The sequence below is a fragment of the Nestor notabilis genome, unplaced genomic scaffold (assembly GCF_000696875.1).
Source record: "Nestor notabilis isolate BGI_N333 unplaced genomic scaffold, ASM69687v1 scaffold4768, whole genome shotgun sequence".
NCBI lineage: Eukaryota > Metazoa > Chordata > Aves > Psittaciformes > Psittacidae > Nestor > Nestor notabilis.
Window position 1 is genome coordinate 14,685 of NW_009940460.1, and position 24,665 is coordinate 39,349.

The 24,665-nt window shown below is 35.7% G+C and overlaps 1 protein-coding gene across 2 annotated transcripts in view; it reads left to right on the top strand.

The window, feature by feature from the left end:
- The window catches only part of LOC104410244 (ribosomal protein S6 kinase alpha-6), a 27,828-nt gene extending 5,422 nt beyond the window's left edge, over positions 1–22,406 (top strand). For both annotated transcript variants that reach the window (XM_010020355.1, XM_010020356.1), the window contains exons 3-21: positions 2,602–2,683; positions 3,508–3,588; positions 4,082–4,161; positions 7,009–7,115; positions 7,371–7,408; positions 9,041–9,183; positions 9,996–10,066; positions 11,253–11,341; positions 11,773–11,837; positions 13,789–13,891; positions 15,229–15,353; positions 15,639–15,764; positions 16,326–16,415; positions 17,076–17,234; positions 17,676–17,837; positions 18,229–18,305; positions 19,371–19,488; positions 21,141–21,281; positions 22,132–22,406. In XM_010020355.1, the coding sequence (XP_010018657.1) occupies positions 2,602–2,683; positions 3,508–3,588; positions 4,082–4,161; positions 7,009–7,115; positions 7,371–7,408; positions 9,041–9,183; positions 9,996–10,066; positions 11,253–11,341; positions 11,773–11,837; positions 13,789–13,891; positions 15,229–15,353; positions 15,639–15,764; positions 16,326–16,415; positions 17,076–17,234; positions 17,676–17,837; positions 18,229–18,305; positions 19,371–19,488; positions 21,141–21,281; positions 22,132–22,257 (1,983 nt within the window). In that variant the 3' untranslated portion in view covers positions 22,258–22,406. The remainder of the gene's footprint in view (positions 1–2,601; positions 2,684–3,507; positions 3,589–4,081; positions 4,162–7,008; positions 7,116–7,370; positions 7,409–9,040; positions 9,184–9,995; positions 10,067–11,252; positions 11,342–11,772; positions 11,838–13,788; positions 13,892–15,228; positions 15,354–15,638; positions 15,765–16,325; positions 16,416–17,075; positions 17,235–17,675; positions 17,838–18,228; positions 18,306–19,370; positions 19,489–21,140; positions 21,282–22,131) is intronic.
- The last annotated feature ends 2,259 nt before the right edge of the window (positions 22,407–24,665 follow it).

The following is a 24,665-nucleotide window of genomic DNA, read 5'->3' on the forward strand; positions in this document are numbered from 1 at the left end:
TGGGGGGAGGAAGGAGGGTGGTGGGGGGGGAGGGAGCGAGCGGCTGCGTGGTTCCAAGTTGCCGGCTGGGCTTGAACCACGACAACCAGACTCAGACTAGATCTTTTGCAACATCAAGTAGACAGTCAGCTTTACACATGCTTCTATTTTCCTATTCTTGTGCTGGTTTCATCTGTCTCATGGCAGGAACAAATCTCTACATAGAGTTGTATTGGGTGAGGGGATGGAGACATTAGGAAGGCTCTTTGTGAATAAGTCATAGTTTAGAAAATAGACTTTAAAGTATTTCTTCGTGTTTTACAGCTTAAGAAATATTTCTTTATCTGGTAATGTTGGTGCCAATTCCCTCATACACACGTCTTAAGAATTTAAAAGGCTCCATGCATTTATTACTCCTGACCTGAGATAGCTTAAGCTATCTTAGAGTTAGTACATCTGGTACTGACCTCTTAGCCCTGACTCAGATTCTTACTTCACAGAGTTCAGACTGCGGGCAGCCTAAAGAAAGCTCTTGCTCAGAATCCTGCCAGCTTGGCGAGACGTCTGTTTTAGAGCTCTCAAAACCTGGCAGTACTTAGTGTAGGAACCAGCTTTAAGAATTGGATGGTGACTTGCAAATCTGAGCAGAGCTCATTTTGTCTACTATTTGTTGCTTTCTATTGAAAAGAGAAAACAAACAACAAAGATCAGTGACTGTTCCCTTGATGGTGTTTGGTTTTCTTCCCTCTAGTTCATGCTTCCCAGGGACCTCTCTTTGAGTTTAGCAAGCACAAGGTTTGTTAGCTCTAGTCTATTACACTGCTACAGCCCATTCTCTACCTGTCTTTTCTGACACCTGTGCAGGATTTAACACTGCTTCACAGAAATAAAGGGTTAAACCTCATGTCCATTACTGAATTTTTCTGTTCAGGCTTTGATAACCTAAAGCTTCAGCACCTGATCTGCTGAAGATAATCTTCACTTTGCTTAGGTGAATCATCTTGCACAACATGTGCCCACCTCAATTTTGCTTTTCAATTGAATGACCGATCGTTGCATCTCTGCAAGGTGCAGGATTATGGAGACTTTGTCTGCACGTTAAGTAGATGGTGCTTGAGTAGTTTTTGAGTACCAACTCAAAACTTTTGAGGACCAACTTTTTTGCTCCTTATTTACTGAAATTTGTAATTTGTACGTGAATTCCTTACGTTCTCACAGGCTACTAGTTATTAACCACTAAAATACTTGTACAGGCTTACGAATACTTTTGTAATTGTGAGTGCATTACTCTACAGATGTTTTCTTAGTTGCTGGTGCCTGAATTATTCCCTTTCCTATTTGAGCATCAACATCATTCAACAGGAGAGCGGTGCTGCAGGTGCGAAATTGGCGAAACTTAAACAAAACAAAAAGCCCAATAACCTTGAACCATGATGATGTTTTTCTACAAACCAGTGCTTAAAATAAAAAGAACCCTTCTCCCAACCCTGTACAACGTGGTCAGTGACAGTGTATGAATTTCTGATTCTAGACTGGAGAATGCTGCAAGCTTGTATGCTAATTTTTCTAAAAACTAATTTCTAGATATCTAATAACTTCTAACAAAGTATACATGTAGGAAATCTAGTGTTAAGGAAAACCTGAATAAGGTAAAATCAGAGAAGGCCATTTTGGGTTGCTCTTGGCATTCTCTTGTGATTGTACATTATTTTTTTTTATGGTACAAACATTCCTCATAATAATTGCTATTATAAGAACAGCAACTTAGAAACAGGAGCACATAGCAAGCCATTTTGTAAATTGAAAGACTAGTAGTTAGAATATTAGTCATTGGAGATACATGTATTTGTACTGCATGATTTTATCTAATATTATACTTTTCTTAGTGTCAAGTTACATAGCATCTATCTTTAAAACTCCCTTGGAAAGAAAAGAGTAGAAAGACCTGTTGGAGTTGCTATTCCGGGGAGAAAGGGTGCTTTGATCTTGAATGGTGAGGTTTCCTTGCTTTCATCTCGCCACTCTTACAGGATTCATTAATACAGCCTATTACATATTTGAGACTTGGGTCTTAAAACTCAAAAATCTCTTAGGAGGTGGAAGACCAGGCAGAATTGTCTTTCTCCAAGAAAGAAATATAAAGATACGGATTTATATAAGTACTTATCAAGTATGTACTTATTTAAACGGCTTGCTATAGGAAAGAATGCATAGTTTATGATGAAGCTTAATACTTCAGAGAGCTTGGTGGTGCACATACCTCTAATCTGATTAAGGGAATGCAATTTTGCTCTTCCCTACGCTCTTAAAGGTGTATACTTAGGAAAGAACATTGAAAGCTCTCTGAAATTAATAGGAGATTTACAGATGCTTTCTGGTAGTTGCATATTTGATAACTAAGATTGCTTATGCAAAAAGACATGTTGTGAATGTTTGGCATCTTTTTATTCCACAGAGTTTTTGAGGAGCGGGATGGGACTAGGGACATGCTATCTCCTTGTCTGTATTAATGAAGTTTAAAGTAAAAACATATAATAATGCTTTTTTTTTAAATCAGCTTGATTTTAGTGTTTGCATAAAAGATTTTCAGCAGTAATTTTAAAAATGGGTTTGTGTTACCAGGTCTTCCTTGTGCGGAAAATAATTGGTCCTGATGCTGGACAACTTTATGCAATGAAAGTATTGAAAAAAGCTTCTTTAAAAGGTATGTGTATCTTTTGAATCAGAACTTCAGAAAACGTTTACCAGTGAATCTGTATCTCTTGAATGAGTCATGTAAATACTTCTTTTTAAAAGCTTTTATTTTTTAATCTTACATATTTTTGAGTGAGTTCATAACTTTTCTATGCTGGTAGCTTTTGTTTGGAGTAACTTGTAAGTTCATGTTTTGGAACTGTTATAAATCTGGCCAGGTAGCTTTAGTTACGTGATTAACAGTACTCTTTCCAACTTTAAAATTGCATTGTTTAATTTTGTTTAGTCTGTTCATTATATTAAACCAAATTAATTTCATAAATAATTTTCCTTTTGTCTTAAGTTAGAGCTCTACTATGGTTAAAATTGTTCAGTCGTTCCCTCTTGTTATAGGTACCATAGGAAGCTAGCTTATGGTTTTGGCTTTCAGAAGAAACTTTAATGTGTGCAAGTTCACTGTGCGTAAAGAGAGGTTGTTACTAGTTGAGGAGGAAAAAGTGATCTTAAAAGACAGAAAATTACATATTCGGTACAGATAGTTAATTCAGAGACTGAAGTTAGCTGCTTAGAAATGCAGATGTGAGCTTTTTGTCTCAAAAGTAATGTAGATTGTAAGAAAATATTTGGAGGGGGAGGAAGTTGAAGACAATAATGAACATGGGTCAAGAAAGAAAAAAGCCAGAGTTTTGTTATCTGAAAGCATGTGCTTTGTGAGAGACTTAAGTTATAAATAAGTTAACAAGGAGAAGTATTACTTTAGAAATAACTTCTGCTCAATTCATATTATACCAAATATCTTTACTTCATCCTAGTCTTTTCTTTTTTTGCCCTCAGTTCGGGATAGAGTTCGTACAAAAATGGAGAGAGATATATTAGTAGAAGTAAATCATCCATTTATCGTCAAACTGCACTATGGTTGGTATTTGTTTTTACTACATTCTTTGAAAGTTTCTTTCATACTTGAAGGCTTAGCTGATCTTGTTCTTTCTCAGTTTTGTAGTGCCCAAGTTAGCTTCTGGTAACTTTAAATCACAGGGCTAAAAAAGAAAGTAAATTTTAGGTTGAGTCCTCTTGAAATTAAATATTTGGAAGAATCTGACAAATTCCACAGATTTTCTTACTTTTTATTGAGTAAAGCCAAAACACAGTAATTCACATACTTGGTGTTTCCCTATTTGACAAAGGAGAAATAAAAGAACAGTATTTTAATAATTTCTTATGACTAAGATTGTCTTCTACAAGAAGCAAGTAATCATTCAGTAAATTACCTCATGTGCTGCTGCATTATTTCAGCTCTGTAACAAAAGTATTGCCTTTCATTGAAATTTCCAAGTGTAAAAGCATTCAGATCTGTTTTGTAAATCATCTTTGTCACACAGCCATTGATCGATTTATTTATTTATTTAAGCCTTTCAGACTGAAGGGAAGCTGTATTTAATATTGGATTTTCTCAGGGGAGGAGATGTATTCACGCGATTATCCAAAGAGGTAAGTACCTAAAATTTTATCTTCACTCAGTATTAAGAGTTTTCTGTCCATATAGTATTGTCTTCTGTAGCTGTTTCCCCAATATATCTTGTCATAGTCAAGATTTTAATAACTTAGTTGGGCTTCCCTTACATATTCTAGAATAAATTCTATAACCTTAAGTAACATGAGTGTGTATTGATTAGAAGTCTAAGTTTTAATTTGTTATCTACAAAGTACAGTTCTTTTGTCTAAAAATGTTTTGTTGCTTAGAAACCTAATTGAAGTAAATTAAAATTTAGCAACGAAGAAAGAGGATGTATAAGTTCTCATGCTCATAGTCAGCTTAAGTGCTTCTGCAAGGCTGCATCTGTGAGAGATTTCTGCTGCATTGTAAAATTTCAGAATGCTCTAATACAAATCCTAATGCTTAATCTCACAAAGTGTGAACATTGAGTATTTTTGAAACCACTTCCCTTCTTCTAACATTGGTGTGCAACTGCACCTTCAATTTCTCCTTTCTAGTTTTGGTTTGGGTTTTTTTGGAGCGAGAGCTTCGGAGGAGGGAATAGGATGCAGCCTGAGTTTTGTTGTGGGTTTGTTTTTTTTCTCTTTTAGACATTTGTCATCAAATATTTAGTATGTGCTACCTTAAGTATCATGAACATGTTTATGATACTTCTGTTTTCTTTCTGCAAACCTTTCAAAGCTTTCATAAAAGATCTAAATTTTTAATGGCAATTTCTCAACAGCATCTCAATAAGAGAGCTTTTCAGTGTTTTCACCCATGTAAATACATTTATATTGCTAATACATAGGGAAAACCACTTTCTTAAATGTGAAAATGGGGTATGTGGCTGATCCTTCGTGACATGGAGGTGGTTGTATCCCCAGTATGCAAGACCATGCACTAGTTTTTTCTCTCTGTGCACTTTTTTTAAAAACAAAGCTTTACTTTAGGAATAGGCAAAAGAGAAGGAAGAATTTAAAGAGGGGGTGTGTGTTCTCCTTTTTATATAAGAAGCTGACCTTGGGAAAACAGTGATTATGTCTAAGAATTGAGCTCAGAATTGATTAACAAGGCTAAAATGGAGGTCAAAAGGCTTAAACAAGCTAACTGACTTGTAAAGAGTTATTGGAACAGTATGTAGGAAAGAGTTCAAACTCTGCTTTGGTATAAGATGTCTAATTATAGAAGAAATTCTGGTGTAGCAGGAAGAACTGTAGCACTAACACAGCTGGGATTACTGAGTTTGCAATATTCTTAAATAAGGGATGCAAGTCTATCCATAATAATACGAGCTAGGTGGTTGAAAGTTGTATTTATTCCCTTTGGGAATAAAGTAATAAGTATCAAGTTTTATTATTGTTAAACCTCTAATTGTTTTTGGAAGACATCAGTTATTTTCTTTTAAACATTCACTGTGTATATAGATGAGAAAAAAAATCGGGGCTTTTTATTTTCTGATGGGAAGACAAAGTATTTTCTAAAGTACGTTGTAATACAAAGACAGGGACAATATCCATGAGGGTAAATTCCCTATGGCATTTCAGAGTTGCCACACAAGGATTATTTTAAATTAATTGGGTTTAGTATAAGGTTATTAAAACACTTCTGTTGGTGTTTAAATTCTAATCCGCATATGAGAGTGTCAGCTGTGGAGGTGAAATGAGTATTTAATGAAGTTTTCATTGGTAACATTTAATGAAGTTGACTTGCATCATGTTTAATTTGACACAGAAAGCAGTTTTAAATGTAATTATTAGTGGGGGACTGTAGACTATTGGTTAGCATCATCATATTCTGAGATTTGCATTTTGACTACTCTGAGGATCAGTGATATCCAAGGTTTCTTCTGGATATAGATAAAAACCAGTATCAATATTGGTCTTTAAAAAATCAAGCTGAAACAGTATAGCTTAACAGCTTTATTGTTCACAGAACGTTAATACCTATCATTATGAAAATAAGGAATATTTCTGTTACCAGTAGAGCAGATTACTTATGTGCAGTTCAAAGTACAGATTAGCATACTGCTAAATTGGTAAGCCCAGTTACCTTAATTTAAGTGTTGTTAGCTATCTATTGTGCAGTTTACATGGCTATTCTCCTTATCCTTGGTGTTTTCAAGAAACAAGGGAATAGTTCACTTAAAGCTTAAATTTAGTTCCCGTACTTTAAAGGTTACTGGCTTCTCCAGTAATTTGTAGAACACAACAAGAGGCAAAGCAGGTAAATCCTTGTATATGAGATGAGAAGCAACCTGTTGAATGTGGAGGATAGAAATGCATCACTTACATGCTCTGTATGCAGTGTCAGTCAGTTTTTCAGTATCTCACTGGGGTTCTTCAAATTTCTCTTCCTCAAAAGAGCAGGGTAGGTTCTTCAACTCCCACTGCAGGTTTTCATGTAGTTTTTGTGTTCACTAGTTCTATTTTTTGTACTTTTTAAAACATATTTCTACTTTTTCTACGTATTGTTAATGTGAATTTGGAGACTGTCACTCAATACAGCAGTCATATACTAAATTTTACAATGCAGTGGAAAACAGTCTATAGCATTGTGGCAGAAGGAGTGCTGGTGGTCATTAACACCAAGTGTAACATATTTATTATCTTCAGAGTTAGCTAATGCTCTGCAGTAATGCTCTGATGTTTTTGTTTAAGTTTTGGAGGTAGTTCGATTGTATATTTGACAATTAACCTATATTAGTATGTAATTTCTGTTAGGTGAATTAATGAATTATGAGCTCATAAAGTACTTCTAAAACTTATTTGAAATTTAGGCAGACAGGACTATTTTTTTTAGATTGCAGTTTTAAAAACTGAAGACAAGATCAGAAGGTAAATCTATACAGTTCTTATTAGGTTATGTTTACAGAGGAAGATGTGAAATTCTACCTCGCAGAACTGGCCCTTGCTTTGGATCACCTTCACAGCTTGGGAATTGTATACAGGGACCTGAAGCCAGAAAAGTAAAGTAAAATGTATTTTACCACTATTACATGTATTTTGCTTGTTGCTTTGCATTTTCTACTGTAGTGATGTAAAAAATTACAAATATTATTATTATTAAATGTTAAATATATATCTGATTTTAATGAAATAATAATGGCTTATTAAATTAATAACAGCAGTTGGAGATAAAAATTGTTAACTTTTGTATTTTAAATGTTATATGTAAACATTCCTCTTTATGTGTATTGGTGAATGTGAATTTTAATTTTCAGCATTTTGCTTGATGAAGCAGGACATATCAAGTTAACAGGTAGGTAACACTTATTAGTATAGCACTTTCTGAACATATTCCTGTATAAGATTTTAGTTACTAGCCTAAGACATGTACGGTGATGGCTAGATTATATGTGAGCCAGTATTTAGCTGTTTAGAAATTGTTTTATTAGACCGACTTCTTAAATCTATATCCCTTCTCTATATAAAGATTTTTTTATGTATAGAAGTACTTTTACTGAAGTATTTTAGATCACCAGAGACTGTATCTTATGGTTTTCAGATCTTGATGTCCATGCAGGTTCCACTGAAGTTAGTTCTCAGTTGACTAATATTTGCAGCAATATTGCTAACTGCATATCCTAACTGCTGTGTTTAAAATTTAAGAAAAGGAGTTGGAAATACAAACCCAGACATTGAATGTGTTTTTTAAGGGAGCTCTAGTTCAGGTGGTCATATGTTAGTAACTCAGACTATCCACCGTTCCGGTTAGAAAGTGAGCTGTGTCAAGATTTACTATGAAATGCCTTTTAACAGAAGAGCAAGAGATGGTAGAGCCAGGCTAAAGCTGCTGACTAAGACTTTTAAAAGGGAGCAAAGGTGCTTTTGGTGTAAAAAGATTTTAGTGCATTGTAAGACTTCTGAAATATTACTATTTTTCTTGCCTTTCTGGATTATCACTTTGAAATGCATATAAAATTGCAGAACAGTGTTCTATGAGGAACAATTAAAATACATATATGCTAGGAAATTATCAATACACAAGACTGACTATTTGAAATTCAAATTACTATGAATTTCTGCAAGCTTTAAATTATATTTAAGGTTATACTTTCATATTTCGTTATATATTTTGATCTACAGATATTGCTTATTAGATTCCAAGAGAAAATGAAGCTTTTTAAACTCTCAAAAACTTGATGGAATAATGGTGATGGAAATGATGTTTGTAAAGTGCATAATCTTTAAAATTCTCCATTATGTATTTAAATCCAATTCAATCCTAAAATTCTCACTTCCTTCTGAAACTGGAAAGAATAATTTATGGGATTATTGATTAGCAATCATTTCCCCTTTGAAAAATGGGACTCTTGAGAGCTGGGCAAATACCAAGGACTTGTGTATTCAGTGGCATTGTTCAAACTAAGGAAGAAAAAGGATTCTGGGAGCTAAGTGAGCAGATATGCAAGACTCTACTGATCTTGAGTCAGGTTGCAGAACCATGTTGTCTTATATAACAACAATATTTTTAGTCTGATTTTATTTATTCATCATTCAGTAATGCTAGACCATGCAGACTGAGTTCTCTTTGAAACTGATTTTTACGTCTGTCCAATTTTTTATGTGGCTAAAGCAGGCAGTAAACAGATGAGAGCTTTTGATTATCTTAAGTCTCTAAACATGTAATATTTCAAATATTTTGAGTAGTAATATTGATGGCTAATCGATTTAGTAGGACTTACAGAATGGTATATAGTAAACTGGTTGTGTGCAGTATCTCTACATATCTGCAGTTTCTTGTTTCATGAAGAGCTAGAATAATGACACAGTATTCCTAAAAGCAAGCAAACAAAAGTTGTCAACACTTTGATTCTGAAATACCATGTACAGTATTGTGTTTTTGCTAAAGTTCTTTACTGGCTATATTCTTGTAATGCTGTTGTTGTAGACTTTGGACTCAGCAAAGAATCAGTAGATCAAGAGAAGAAGGCCTATTCTTTCTGTGGTACTGTAGAATACATGGCACCTGAAGTAGTAAACAGGCGAGGGCACAACCAGAGTGCTGACTGGTGGTCCTTTGGTGTTCTCATGGTACTGTATGCTTCGTTGCTTACCTTGCTTAAGGTCACAAATACATTGCATATGTCTAAATGAATGTGAAATAATGTCTTATAAGAATAAGCTTGTCCAGATGTGATTACTAATGCTTGGATAAGGGGAAGAGATAATAACTGAATTTTAATTGAAATAGTAACTAATTTGAATAAAATTTCCTTTTTACCTGCTTAGCCCTGTAAGGAGTACTTACCAGAACCAAAACAGTCGCATGTGTAGACCATAGTTAGTTTATAACAGCTGTGGTCAGTGTGAAACTTCAGTTTGTGTATTTATTTCAGGTATTAATTGATAGTTAAAGAAAAAAAAAAACCAAACCTGAAGACTTGGTTTGATGGTGTATTAACTGCATTTTTGTAAGAGTAAGCATGTTGAATGAATACTAGAGTTTAGCAGTGAAATAAGCCAGTAACTGCTAGCTAACCTTTGCCATGATCTGGCTAAAACATGCACATTGAAATTAAAAGTAAAGTACTGTTTTAGAATTTATTCTTTTTGCTGTTTTCAGAGTATGACAACATCTAAGAGACTTGGTTATGGAGGAGGCTTTATTACGTAAAGGAGTTTATGTAAAATATTCCTGCATCATCATTATGTCTCCCTTGCTGCTGTTGTTATCATGTAATCTGCCAATGACAAACAAATTTTAGATTTGTGAACTTTTAGGATAATCTTTTAACAGCTCAAGGCAGTATGTGTGATGTAGAGATAGGGAAGAGTACAGTACTTAACACTTTGAGCAGTTGGGGGAAGAAGTGTTGATTTAGATTAACATTTGTTCTTTTCAGTTTGAAATGCTTACTGGTACACTACCATTTCAAGGTAAAGATCGAAATGAAACTATGAATATGATACTCAAGTAAGTATGTCTTCTTACTTTTTGGACAGTCAGAAAATGTCATTTAAATACATTTTAACAGCTTGTTACAGCTTCTTGTGCTTGAAGAGTTTTAACCTAGAACAGGAACAAAAAAGCCAAGCCCCCTCCCAAAAAGATTTAGATCCCAGACCATACAAATACCATGATGTATCTACAGGAATTAAAATCTTGGGGATTAACTTGTATTTTCATGATAGGTGTATAATAAAGATAAAAACAGTACGGTGCATTAGACCAGCATTATTTGCCACTCATGATGTTGTTCAACTGATACAGCATCCCTTATTTTGTAAGCAGTAGTTAATCAGGTGTTGCTTTGTGTACATAGATACAGAGAGTGTACTTACATGCTCACATGTTTCATATTAAATTACCTCAGTTACACCAGAAGCTGTCTAACAAGACAGACTGGGTAAACTGGTAATTAATAACTGGAGCTGTTGGGCAAATATGTTCTCGTCTTTATTTGTGCTTAGCCAACAAAGAATTTCCTTTTGACCACATGTAGAGCCTTGGGCCTTTTAAGGGGGTGATAGTCAGGGAAGGGGTAAGAGAGAAGCTTTGTTCTTACAGCAGTTTGAATTTACCCCAAATATGAGTTTACAGTGATATTACCTGTGAAAGCGCATGGATTAGATCACTAGCCTCACTTGGAGCTTGAAGTGACACTACAGTTCTGCAGAAGAATTTCTTGCCTTAGCATAATTTTTTTCATAAAATAACCTTGGTGAAGTCAGTAAGCTTTTTATGTGATGACTTAATGAAGCCTCTACTTCTTGAGGCTTTTGCTTCAAGAGGAATATTAGTAATCACTTCAGGGGAATGTAATTTGGGATTTGGCGAGTCTTCTGGTGGAGGTATTTTGGTGATAATTCCTAGTGACGTGAAGATATCTTTGAAAATACTTATTCCTCATAATAGTTTTATTCTGTTTTAGCATAAAGCTTGTTTTGGGGGCTTGGCTGTGGTTCAGGATGTCTTTTTGTTTGGGTTTGTTTTGGGCTTTTGTTCACGTTATATAATGTGAAACTTAAAAGCTAATGATTTAAATCTGTACACTCTGAGACTTCAGAATAGATCCTTATACATCAAATTGTGCAATGAATTCTATGTAGACAGTTTTTGGTAAGATGTTTCTTCTTACTTGATCTCTGTTTCCCTTTAGAGCAAAACTTGGAATGCCTCAGTTCCTCAGCCCTGAAGCACAAAGCCTTCTGAGGATGTTGTTTAAAAGGAATCCATCAAATAGATTAGGTTGGTTCATTTATTTGGTTCCTGGAAAGAAAAGTAGTTGGGTTGAGTTGATTGTTTAAAGACAGTAGTTGCTACACACTCTTAAGCTCTGGATGGTCAGTAACATTTAGGTCTAGCTACCATTTCTTGTTAGTTTGGATCATGGCTTCTTGGGGTTGGCTAATAAATGGTTACTTGCTTGGACCAGTGACTGTAGTAGCAAGTCACAGCTTTGACAGTGTCAGAGCAAAGAATATTGACTCTGTATTATGGGCTTCTTACAATCTGTTTGCCTCCCTGATGAGGCATTTTACATCCTTGAAATATTTCTGTATTTGGAATTCCCTCAAATAATCTGTGCAAAGTTCTTAGAAATTAACTAATTTTTTCAGTGCAATCTTCTTCAAAGCTTTACCCAAAAGTGTTTTAAATACAGTACTTTCTTTGCTTAGGAGCTGGTTCAGATGGAGTTGAAGAAATTAAGAGACATCCTTTTTTTTCTACTGTTGACTGGAATGTAAGTACAAAATTAATCAAATGATGAAGCTGTTTTAATTTTTCTATATGTCATACCATTATAAGTACTTGCATCTGAATAAGGCACAGTAAACACTGCAGTACTGCTGACTGTTACATTCTGGCTTCTACTATAATCTTACTTGGCATGTGGAGCTGTAGTATTTATGTTACAGAGAGTAATAATTATAAATTGTGCATTTACATTTTAAATAATGAAGAGTTGCAGCGATCTAAAGCTGAAATTGTCTGTTAGAACACTCTAGCTGGGAGAGGATGCTCGTGTTCCCTGTGTGCAGGAATCCTTCTCTTCAGTAAGTGTCTGTCAAGTGCTTCCATGCGGGGCCCAAAAATTCCCTGTGACTGTAATTCTCTTTGACTTCTCTCTAGTTAGCCACAGCACATCCTGATTTTATCAGTCATACTGTGTTCACAGTTCAAGTATTGACTGAGATGATCAGGAGTCTGTACAAGTTCATGACTGCTTGATTAAATTTTTAACAAGCACGTTAAAGCTTTTCCTCTGCACATGTCTAATCTTTTGAGATGTGTTCCCAGAAACGTTCTCAAACCCAAGATGCTCTGTATCAAATAAACCCACTCTGAAAACACTCCTTTGCTATAATGCCTACAAAAAGGATACAGACAGGACTACCTGCAATGCCAGCCAATACTGTGCTCAGCTGTTTCTATAAAGCCTGTTGTTGTGCTCCTTCTCTTTATCTCTTGTATTTACTTCTGAGAAGGTGGTTTTGTAGCTGTGTTTATGCAATATCTACCATAGAGTCTTGATTAGCAAGTAGAGTTTTTGGTAACAGCGAAACTTTTATGTTAGAACACTTCATAAGTTCCTGAAGTTCTGTAAAGAAGGGACTGATGTTGAAATAAGTATCAGTGAGGAAGTCTGAAAGATCTGCAGGGGTTTTTCTTTCTTTTTTTAGTATAACAGTGCTTTGTATTCATTTCACTATGGTGTTGATGACCACCCCTGTATTTTATCTCATTATTTCTTTGGATGAATTCAGGTCCCTCTTCCTTGGTTGTGTGTTTTCTGTGGCTTTTTTTTTTTTAATTGAAATATGTTGCATGTTTTTGTGCAGGAAGATTAAATGAGAAGAACTGAAAAAAAAAAAAAATTGGTCTGAAAGGATGAGAGTAATACCAAGAAAATGTTCTCAGAACTTCCTGAACTTTGCATAGGGCTGCAACATCGCTTGACATGAAATTTTCTCTTAACTGTGAATGGGGCTTATTGCAGACTTCAGATCAGTTGGGGAATGCATTTTTCTAAAGCATGTTGAGTAAGGTAGAAAAAAAAGGAGGAGCTATTGTTCTGCTTTTCCCTTCCTTCCCCCTGATTCAGTTTACTAGATCAGGAAAAAACTGGAATAGAGTGTTGAGAACTGGCTGTTCCTTGCCCTCGCAGGGGGTCTCACAAGTGACAGGTATGTGTCACTTGTGAGAAGTCTTTGTCTGGGACCCACAATAGCAAGGTGAAGACTGTATTCCATGGGGTGGGTTTTTCAGGGTTCTGACAAAAGAGCAGTGAACCAGGTCTGAGATGATGGCAGAAGGTAAGATGTGCTATGGCTGCTCCATGTTTTTCTGAATAAGCCATAGGTGAACTAGTGACAAGTAGCAGCCTGTCAGAGTTGTGAAAGTACCGATCTGGTAGATGAGGCACATTCAGAAGAATAAGGAAAAAGATCTCTGCATTGTGTGACTTGTTTGCTAACATTTACTGTAGCATTTCAAATCAAAGCTACATGAAAATAATGCAGTTTTCCGTATATATTTGTGATTTTCTACTTGCTATGTATTATTTACTCTTTCAGAAAACTGTTTTAATTCAATAATAATATTGGAGTTGCTTACCCTTTAGCTTGCAAAATTATAGCACCTGTGGAAGTTTCATTCACTCTTAATTATATGACCTTGTCCTCCTCATTTAGAAACTGTTCAGAAGAGAAATTCAACCTCCATTTAAACCTGCTTCTGGAAAGCCAGAAGATACCTTCTGTTTTGACCCAGAATTCACAGCAAAAACACCAAAAGGTAATTGTGCATGGTTATAAGTTGGTGAGGTTTGTGGGACAAGAGGGGTCAAATTAGTGTTACAACAACAAACAAAAAAAGAGACAAAGTTAAAAGGAAAGGGTGTAACAGGTTTCCTTCACTTTGAAGGTGTATGTTCTCCTTGGCAGTTTCTATTCTTTGAAATATTTTGCTAAACTTTTACATTCCTTTTTTTTTCTTTGTTGGTGAATCAGCCATAACTTAAAAACCATAATTCAGATGTTAAGCCAGACAAGCAGTGTTTGTGGGGGAAAGCATTTGATACTAAAAGTAAACTAAATTTGATTGCAGCAGAGATTATTTTAGGGTCAGCATTCCACTGAAAATTACTTGCTTTAACTTTCTTAAGCATATTGCTTACTATAATTATTCAAATTAAACCTTAGAACTAGCATCATAATGCTTTTTCATTGAGCTGTTCCCTTTACTACCCATGCTGAATTTGACTTTACTCCTTAGAAAACAGTGACGCAAAAGTAAAGAACTGTGGGGAAGATGTAGAGTGGACTGGGTACCTGAACAACTAGATCAGTTGAGAAGACATCTCCAATACTTTCAAGAAGCTTATGAGAATGTATCTTTAAAATATCCCTTATGTTATTGAACCACAAAACTTTCCAAGTAACTGAACTTGGAAACTAAGGCAGCGAGTGCAAACACTGCTTAGTATGCTTCAGGTTTCACTTCAGGTTTCACTTCAGGTTTTGTTTTGTGAGTTTGTTTTCTTTACTGCTGTGTCTAACTTTTAAAACCACTTGTAATGTTTGTCTGGAGAATTACTGTGGTTCTAATAGGCTACATAGAATTACTAAGCTGTGCTTACTGTGAAATTTCAGTGGTTTCAGAAGTACATTTAATCTGAGGAAAACTTGGTTCTAATTATTCAGTAGTATTACTAATTACTTGTCTTGTATTGCCTCACTTCTGCCTTGCCAGCAGCACATACACCACTGAAGTAGGAAAATCTGTGGGCGCTTTTCTTTGCTATGCAGTCCTTGATCATAAGACTATGATCTTTATATCTTTCTCATAAGTAGTAGTGTTGTTCAGTAAATTTTTTCCTAAAAACATGTATTCAGACATTAGTTCTTGCAGTATCTTGTAGTTTTAGATAAAACCATGGAGAATACTTGCTTTGTGTTTGGTGTTGAAATATGATAAGACAGATAAGTAACTAGAAGTCTTATTCACCATCTGGTATTACTCTTGTTTGCTCCCCTTACCTCAAAATGTTTGTTTTAACATACCTCTCCTGAATGTTTAAAAAAGAGTCTTGCTGGGATTTAGCCATGCTAATCAAATGTGCATGCCACTAGATTCTCCAGGAGTCCCACCTAGTGCAAATGCACATCAGCTCTTCAAAGGATTTAGTTTCGTGGCAACTACTACTGTAGAAGATCATAAAATATCACCACTCACCAATATACTGCCGATAGTACAGGTATGTCCTGGGTTCATTTTTTGGGAAACTTTTTTTGACATGCCAAAAATGAATATTTTCATTCTGTTCGGGTGTTTTTTGTTGTGGAGACTTATAAAATCTGCATTGTTAAAATGCTTTCATGGGGTATTTCTAAGTTTTAGATTGAGTTGCTGTTTTTCTGGAGGCAGAATTCATAAGAGAAAGCATGGGCAACCAGAAAACACTTCTGCTGTTGGAAACAGTATTATGGCAAAGAGCATCTTGTTGTTTTAGGTGACAGATTGTATGTGTTTGTTTGTTAAGCAGCTTCATGGAAACAGCGCACAATTTACTGATGTATATGAACTGAAGGAAGATATTGGTGTTGGTTCCTACTCTGTTTGCAAGCGATGTATACACATAGCTACAAATATGGAGTTTGCTGTGAAGGTACTTTAAATAAATTTCATTGTGACAGTTCTGAAACTATTGCGTAGTAGTTTTGTAAATTTAAATGTCTGAATTTTCCAGGTAGGGGAGATGTCTAAATGCTGCGAGAAGTGAAAAATGGTGTTTGCTTCATTAGTTGAATTTTATATTGGCTTCTTTAGCTGCTCTTTTTGTGGGTAAAGTTTTGAAGATCTGGCTTTGCAATTACAGTCTTGAAGCCTGAAAATACAGTGTGATAACACCTGAAATAAAATAAAATCCACAAGGGTGTAACTGGGTTTCAGGGAATTAGCGATGCTTCAGACAGTCCATTTCATTTCCTTGTCCATTGGAGCAGAATAGACTGCATTAATGACATAATTTTAATTGGTAGTAAGGATAGAGCAAGAAATTAATAAACAGTGGGATGTGAAGATGGAAGAGTAATTAATTCAGATTAGTAAGAAGTAATGAACTCTAGAAATATTTTTTGTGTTGTTGAAGTGAGAATAAAAATTTTAAAGTCTGTATTTAATAGACTTTATTTAGCCAAGATGTTTTTCCTGTTGCTATATTTTGCAGATAATTGATAAAAGTAAGAGGGATCCCTCAGAAGAAATCGAGATTCTCATGCGTTATGGACAACATCCAAATATTATTACTTTAAAGGATGTACGTACTTCTCTTTCTCTGCTATCTCTTATTACACGGCAATCAATAAATAAATATAGATGTAGGAAGCTTATTGGGATTCATTAAACTTCTTTTACGTAGTAAAACATATTGGAAGAGCAGTACATATAGTAAAGTGCTGAGTATTTCAAAATGTGCTATTTTCCTCATGCTAATTTTTTTTCTAAAGGCTGTTTAATGAACTTGAAGTGAGAAATGATGTATTTCCTCTTATTTCAAATGAGTAGCTAATGTATTGGCAATGTGAATCTAAAAAAGCAGCTGCATGTTGTCCTTGCATGCAAAGTGCTGGCAGCTAAAAATTGTCCGTGGAGGGGAAAAGCAACAGGGAGCAGTAGGGCTACTCTCCTCTTACAGCAGAAATTCCTAGGCTGAAAAACTTGATTCATGAATTAACAATTGATTACCTCAATGTATCACAGAATGCCACATAAGCTGTGCTATACTTCGTGCTTTAAGACTCCTTCATTGCAGAATTAAATTTGACAGTCCCTGCTGTTTGTGCTTTATATTCATATGTGAGGAGGTGAACAATCTAGTCTGTAACTTTCATTTATCGGGGTGTATAATTATAGATGATCTTTTTTAAGAGAGACCTCTGTGTTTATATGTGTATCCTCTTGTTACACTTCTCATCAGGTGTATGATGATGGTAGATTCATATACCTTGTCACGGAGTTGATGAAAGGAGGAGAACTGCTTGATCGAATTCTCAGACAGAAGTTCTTCTCGGAACGAGAGGCTAGTGCTGTATTATACACTATAACCAAGACTGTGGACTACCTGCACTGCCAAGGAGTGAGTGATTTCCTTCATGACATAGCTTCTTTCACATTTCTTAGAATTAACAAATGCCTTTAGTTATGTGCTTTGGTTGACTTGCTTTTGTGGCAGAAGGGAAGAGGTTTTCTTAGTATTTTATGACAAAGGTGAATAATACAAACAACTCATCCTGTTATTGTGGCAAGCCCATAAGACTCTAATTGTACAGTTTATGAAACAGCAGATATTTGTTCTCTTAGGCTTATTAGCAACTGGTTATGTTCTAGTTGCATTATGAGCCAGTAGGCTTTTTTATTACATTCCTTGAACTAGAATTTATTGTTACTCAGAAGTTATATAGTTGTGTAGAACTGTTAATAAGTATAGTAATCTAGAGAATAGTTTTTCTAATGTAAATTATGTACAAATACACGTGCAAATTCTGAGTGATGGATTTTAAAATTTCTTTGTTTGAAGGTAGTGCATCGAGACCTTAAACCTAGTAATATTTTGTATACTGATGATTCAAATAATGCTGATTCTATCAGGATTTGTGATTTTGGATTTGCAAAACAACTCCGAGGAGAAAATGGACTACTTCTAACTCCATGCTACACTGCAAACTTCGTGGCACCAGAGGTATTTTAAGCTGGTTTTGATGCATCAAGTACTTAAACATTTTAGCAGTGTTTAAAAAAGAAAAAAAAAAAAAAGAAAAATTGTGCTAGTTTTCATTAAATAGAATTATACATACTTTATAAACAGTGGTGCATATGTTTATAATAAATCTGCTTTAAAAATAGCAGAATCCACCCTTAAGAAGGAGATGTAAGCCTCTTGAGAATCTTCAGAAACGATGTTCTGGGAACAAGAAGTACTGTTGGTAGCTACTGTACCTTGTATATCAAAAAATAATCAAACCCCTGTAATTATCCTGGGGTTGGCTCGTCCTTCCTTAGGCAGTGCAGTGGTATTGGTTTGGGGTGGGGTTTTTAATACTGAGAAGTCTTTAACACTTTTTGTTTTACAGGTTCTCATGAGACAGGGATATGATGCTGCCTGTGACATATGGAGCTTGGGTGTTCTTCTTTACACAATGTTGGCAGGGTGAGAAATACTTCTTAGCTTTTCTGTTTACCTAAAATCCCAGCATGCTGCGTGAATCTGTGTTTTCATTAAAATGGTGAGATATTACCTGATTGATTTTGAATGCAGAATGTCAACGATGCTGAAGTGGAACAGGGAGCTATAAGTAAATGTGTATGTAAACTAGACTTATCTTACAAGTAGGTTCAAGGTTTCTCTTCTGTAGTGCATGACTGAGATGCCAAAGTGTGTCCCAGTTTCCAGGAGAGAACTTGGTCTGTAAAAGTATGTGGTGTTTTCTTTTTCCTTCTGCCCCTTGTCTTCCCCACCCCAGCACCCTTGTAGTGCACCTTGTTGTATCTCCTGTCACAGGCTTGAATCCTGGCCCTTTTGCAGAACACGCTGGCTTGTAACCTCTTAAGTTTTCTAAACCTCTAAACTTCTTTTAAGCTCTATAAAGCGCTCAGTGGCCGAATGTTTTTTGTCTAATAGATAAACACTATCTATTGGAAACTGTTCCTCTTGATAAATTTATACTTCTTGAAAAATCACTGCCACCACCACAGTTCTGTCATCAAAACCAAGACTGCTACAATTTAAGTGCAAATATGCAGATATTGGGCAGTATACTGCTTGCACACTTGAGAAACATTGTCTGAATGAAAGGTATAGCAGGTCAAAAGTAGGGGATAGGAATGGTCCAGCATGAATTCCTGTCTTTCCATTTTGTTCCCTTTAAGCACATCAACTGGAAGACTAAGACTAACTGTCTGGGATAGTTCCTAAACCTCTGTTGATGATGCTGTTGATCTTTCTTCTACACAGAACTTGCAAAGTACTGAGATAGAATGCATTAAGCTTAATTATTATTAAGCTTTATTATTATCATTATTATTATACTTGATTAACCACAATTAAAATAATATTGTTCTGAAGATGAAATGCTAATATAAGAAGTATTTAGTAGTATATAGTGTGTTTCTGTCAGCAGACTCGTAATGATTCATGAGATTTTTACCAGTTTCTTGCAGCTTCTTGCCTATAATACAGCATTTTGAGTTTCTTTTTCTTTTTTCCTTTCAACAGCTATACTCCATTTGCCAATGGTCCTAATGATACTCCAGAAGAGATCCTGGTGCGGATAGGCAGTGGAAAATTTTCCTTAAGTGGAGGCAACTGGGACACAGTTTCAGATGCAGCAAAGGTGTAAATGTGTTTTATTCTCATATTTTTGTATAATTTGAATGAACATCTACTGAACTTCATAAAACAGACTAGTCTAAATCAGTAGTGTGCTATTATTACCTGCAAACTTTATTGTGGTGATGGTAATGTGGTCCAACCTCCTGGTCAAAGCAGGGTCAGCTGTTGGGTCTGACCAGGTAGTTTAGGGCTTTACTCAGTCTGACTTTAGAAACCTCCAAGGGTGGTGGCTGAACAGCTTTTCTGGGAAGCCTTTTCCAATGCTTGGCTACTGTCATGAGGAAAGAGCTTCTCCATCCTGCCTATGTTGGTTTGGATGCCTGCTCTGCCCTTGAACTCATCAGCTCTTTCCAAGTTTGGTGTCCCACTGCAAACTTGATGAGTGTGTGCTCTCTTCCTTCCCTGGTCACTGATTTTGAAGATTTTTTAATAAGACAGGTCCCAATCTGGATTTTTCTAATAATCAGTTGGAGGGAGGATTGTTATTCCTTGTTTTAATTGTATCAAAATCAGGTGTTTGTGGATTTCTTAAATGGAAGGATGACTTTTTACAATTATCTATCAGTTCTAGTAGGTAGTTAGTGTTGCATTAATAAGTCAGTATTTCAACACTGAATCCATCATGTCTTTTGTCTTTGTTAAGTACCTCCAGCAATTAAACTAGTACTTTAACAACCAAATATATTTGGATATATTGCCAAAACTCTTGATCAGCTTCGTTATGCAGCTATCCTGTTTATTTAAAGGCTGCATCTCTCATCAGTTGCTGTATGTATTGTCTGGGTTTGGTGTTGGCATGATCTGTAGGTAGCTTAGTCACCAGTGTTACCTTTTATAAAGCTTGGCATTAATATTAAATCTCTTCTCAATCCCTTAGAACTGCACTACTTGTTCATTTTGGTAGGAGTGATTCAGAATGCTTATTGGCTGATGCTGCCTTAGCACAAGTAATTCACTTCAGTATATTGAAGAATGCTTAATGTTTTGTACCTAGCAAAGGCAACATTCTGTCAGCTTGTTCATATTTTGTTTTCTTTCAAGCTATTCCTGCATCTGTTCTGTGCACTTCCCACCCAGCTCTTCTTTTGACCAACGTTGTAATTAGTAGCTTATTGCTAATGCTTCTAAACAGGCAAATACAATTGTCCATTTCTGTTGGCTTTGCTCCTTATATATAGCTCCTTGAAGGAAAAATTCATTAGTAATATATCCTTGTGTGTGAATTCAATTGTAATATGTAGTTGGCAGACCCCAAATGTGTAGCATAAATGAGAAGTTTGCAAATAATAGCTTTCTTCTATAAAATGTTTGCTAAAGTTTGTTATTTCTAGTCTTTTAATGATTATATTAATAAGAAACTGAAATATGAAACACAAACAACAGTAGGTTTCTTTACAATAAAGGCTTGCTCTGTTGAACTGTTTAAATAGTACAACACATTGTTTTCAGACTTCTGCAGTGTCAAGGCACAGAATGATCCAATTTATCTGCTGACTTTTGTGTGTGTATGTTTGCATTGTGTTAATCCCTGCCACATAGGGTACTCTTTTTTTTTTTTTTTTTTTTTTTTTTTTTCTTTGCTGCCTTAGTTAATGCTTTAAAGTCTGTATAAGATTGCTTTAACTAATATGTTTGGTTTTCATTTTTATCTAGGACTTGTTATCACATATGCTTCACGTAGATCCACATCAGCGGTATACAGCAGAGCAAGTATTAAAACACTCATGGATAGCCTGTAGAGACCAGTTGCCACATTATCAACTAAACAGGCAAGATGCACCACATCTAGTAAAGGTAAAACAACCCGAAGGCTGACTGCTGCTTGGGCTGGTGGGTGCATAATGAATTGGGTTGCTTTTAGAGCTACAGGCAGAACTTTTGTTTTTTCCTTTTGTTTTCCCTGGTACATAGATACTTAAGTTACATACATAGACAAACTATGGATAAACACGTTTTATTAACCTGTGTATAAAGGAAGAGGTCTTTCTGGGTGTTTTGTTTTCAGACGTTAAGGTAACTGGCCATACAGAAACCTCATAAGAAAGTTACTGGAGACAGACTGCCGTATGTCTGCTAGCATTCTTATTCAAGAAATCTTCTGGGATTTGTTTCTATGACTGGCTCATACTGTGCTTTCCTAGCACAATAGTTTTTTCCACTGGTATTTTATCCTTTCTGTATCAGTGTTTCTGACTTGACACAAAAACATTCTACTGTATGCAGGCAGCTTTTAGGTTGGCTTCATTAGTTTTGTTGGATTCAAAAGCAGGGACTTGTGATAGCCAGTCTTAATTGTATTTTCATAAGTCAGAACCTGAATAGCCAACTTTTGTGGCTGTATTTGATAAATTTATACTCATGTTCTTGGAAGGTACTAGTTCTGACCCACATTAATAGGCGACTTCTACATCTGAGGTATGTAAAAGAAATATGCAGGAAAGAAAAAGAAATGTCAGAGACCTATGTTTAGAAACCTGAAGGATGCAGCAGTAAATGTTCTTGTTTTTCAAAAGAAACTTTAGGGAGTGTGCATGACCTGCCATAAGTCCTGGGGTTATTTTATAGACTTAATTAAGAATTTATTTTCTTTATTTTCTGATTAAAATGACCTTTACAGGCTTTTCTGTGTTTCATTGTTCTCTAGGGAGCCATGGCTGCTACATATTCTGCACTGAATCACAAGACATTTCAGCCAGTGTTAGAGCCTGTTGCAGCCTCCAGTTTAGCTCAGCGACGGAGCATGAAAAAGCTAACGTCAACAGACTTATAGATCCATTGGGACACCTTAGCAAACAGAAGCAAGGGGAAAATCCAATAAGTGGCTCTATTTTGCCTGACCTGTGATCAAAAGGCATCTATGGTTTCCTGCTACACTACTTGAATTCTGTAAAAGTCCTTTTTTTAAAAAGAAAAAAAAAAAACAAATCCACAGGTTCATACTGTGTTGTTTTACAGGCCGTATCTGTTAAATTAATTTAAACATCAGGTACACCATGATGAATTTCTCTACACTGTCCTTTAAGAGATCCGTTGCAAATATTCTTTCACATTCTGTATAGTTTTGCTGGGTTCATTTAAAAAATGGTTTAGGGGACCGTTGCCAATGACCAAGTTGTACATAAAGTGTCAGTGTAAGTTTTTTCTTTTCTTCACACCTTTAGACCCTGTTGTGAAGGACAAATTCTTAATTTTGTAATTGGGCACTTATTCATTTAACTTAATTAATTTAACTTGTTCATTACTATTATGAAAAGCTGACTAATGTATCGTGCCAGTGTTAAATGCTTTAGTGTTAATTTGGAAGGTCTGTTTTTTGCATGGTGCCAGTAGCTAAGTTTATGTGAAAATACAAACAAAAGGGATGTGTAAGATTCTGCACTTTACCCATAAGCTTAATTTGATCACTTGTGACCCAAAAGAAGTGGTGGTTAACAAATGGCCTCTTACAGGAAAATTGACATTTCTAGATGTTACCACAAATGGTATTGTGTCCTGCACTGAGCTGGAGAAAGTACGTGTATAAACTGCCAAAACTAAGGATCTCACTAACATTGGTACTGCTTTAAGACATCATGCAATCCAGTACTTTCATTTATATTGTCTCACCATCAGTACAATGTCTATGTTACTGTTTCCTCCGCAGTTGTTTCCACTGGATATACACAATATTAAGTTTGTTTCGTCTATAAGACAAACTGACACTTTATTATAACAAACTTGGCACGTGGATTTTACTTTTTATTTATTTGATTTTTATAGAACATTGCTTCTATCTGAATCTCTTGCCGCATGTACAAATATTACAGAACTTAAATGCAAAATTCTAATTGCCTAACTGTAGGAGTAGCTTGGGAAAATAAATAAGCCTTGCAGTGTGCCCAGGTAAGGGAATTCTCACCAAGACATTTCGCAGTTGTGGACAAGTTATTGACCATACCCTGTTGCCAGCACTTCTTCACCCTGTCTGTCTTGATGTTAGAACTTCAGCTGTTTCCGGATGCTGTGATGTAAAGGAAATGAATTTCAGGGCCAGAATTATCTTGGGGTTTTCTAACTCAAAACCAGTGCTAACTGCTACTAGACTGGGAACTAGTGCATTCAGGGATGGTGAGCTTAAAAGTATTTTCAAGAGTTGTAGACACTACTGTGCAACTGTACTTTCCTAGTAGAATGATACACATTTTAGATATTAAGTATATGTGACCAACAGTTAGACTGTGAACAGTTAGAGAATCCAAGTGACCAAAAAACCAAATGTAGTTCATACTGATTTACCATCATTGAATTTCCCATCCCAAGTACTTTTGATAGCCAATTACAAGACACCAGTGATAGCAGAACTTGGCATTCTGAGACAGGAAGAAATAGCTTTCAGGAGAGTTCTGGCCCAACTGCCAAGAGTGCGAGTAGTAACTCAGATCTTGAAAGGCAGAGGGTGCTGGCTGGTTTTTCCGTGTACCTGTGAAGTACTTGGTGGCATTGGAAGTACTGTTAGATAAGCTGCTTTCTTCTGTTGCGGTGGGGAAAGATGGGAATTATCTGGCCAAATAGTTAGGTAAAACTATATGTAGATTTGAGACTTAATGAATATAGCAAACATAGGTGTGCTATTTGTATCATGCAGAACATACCCCATACTAAATTTCTTGAGTGTTTGATAGATGTTGGAAGCTTTAGGGGCCATTTGTGCCTAGTTTTGAGGTGCCTGTTTGAAATGCTTGAAAGCTTATCAAAGAACACAACTGCTGCCTGGAAAGCTTATTGTTTAGTACAAAATCTGCCCCTTATGCAGCTGGTTCATCCTTCTTCTCATTACTGAAGACCTTTGCCAGCAAGAATGGCTCTACGCCTCTCGTCTTCAGTCTATTGGTATAAATTTGTTTGTAAATTTACAATTGATTGCCAGAAGAATATGGATTCACTCTAAAAAACAAAAATTAACCAAAAACCCAACAAAGTGATGGAAATAAAGCCCCATGAGTTAAGGTCAAGGTATAATGTGGGTTGAATTGTAGTAGTAAAAGCTGTTGGGGAAAGAGGGTAATGCAAGGCATGGAACACAGCTAAAATGTCAAACCTGAATTGTCTTCACCTTTCCTGTAAGGCAGCAGCTGGTCTTTAATGGCTTTATTCATGAATCATTTAACAGTGTTTATATTGGTATTTTCTTTTAGCTTG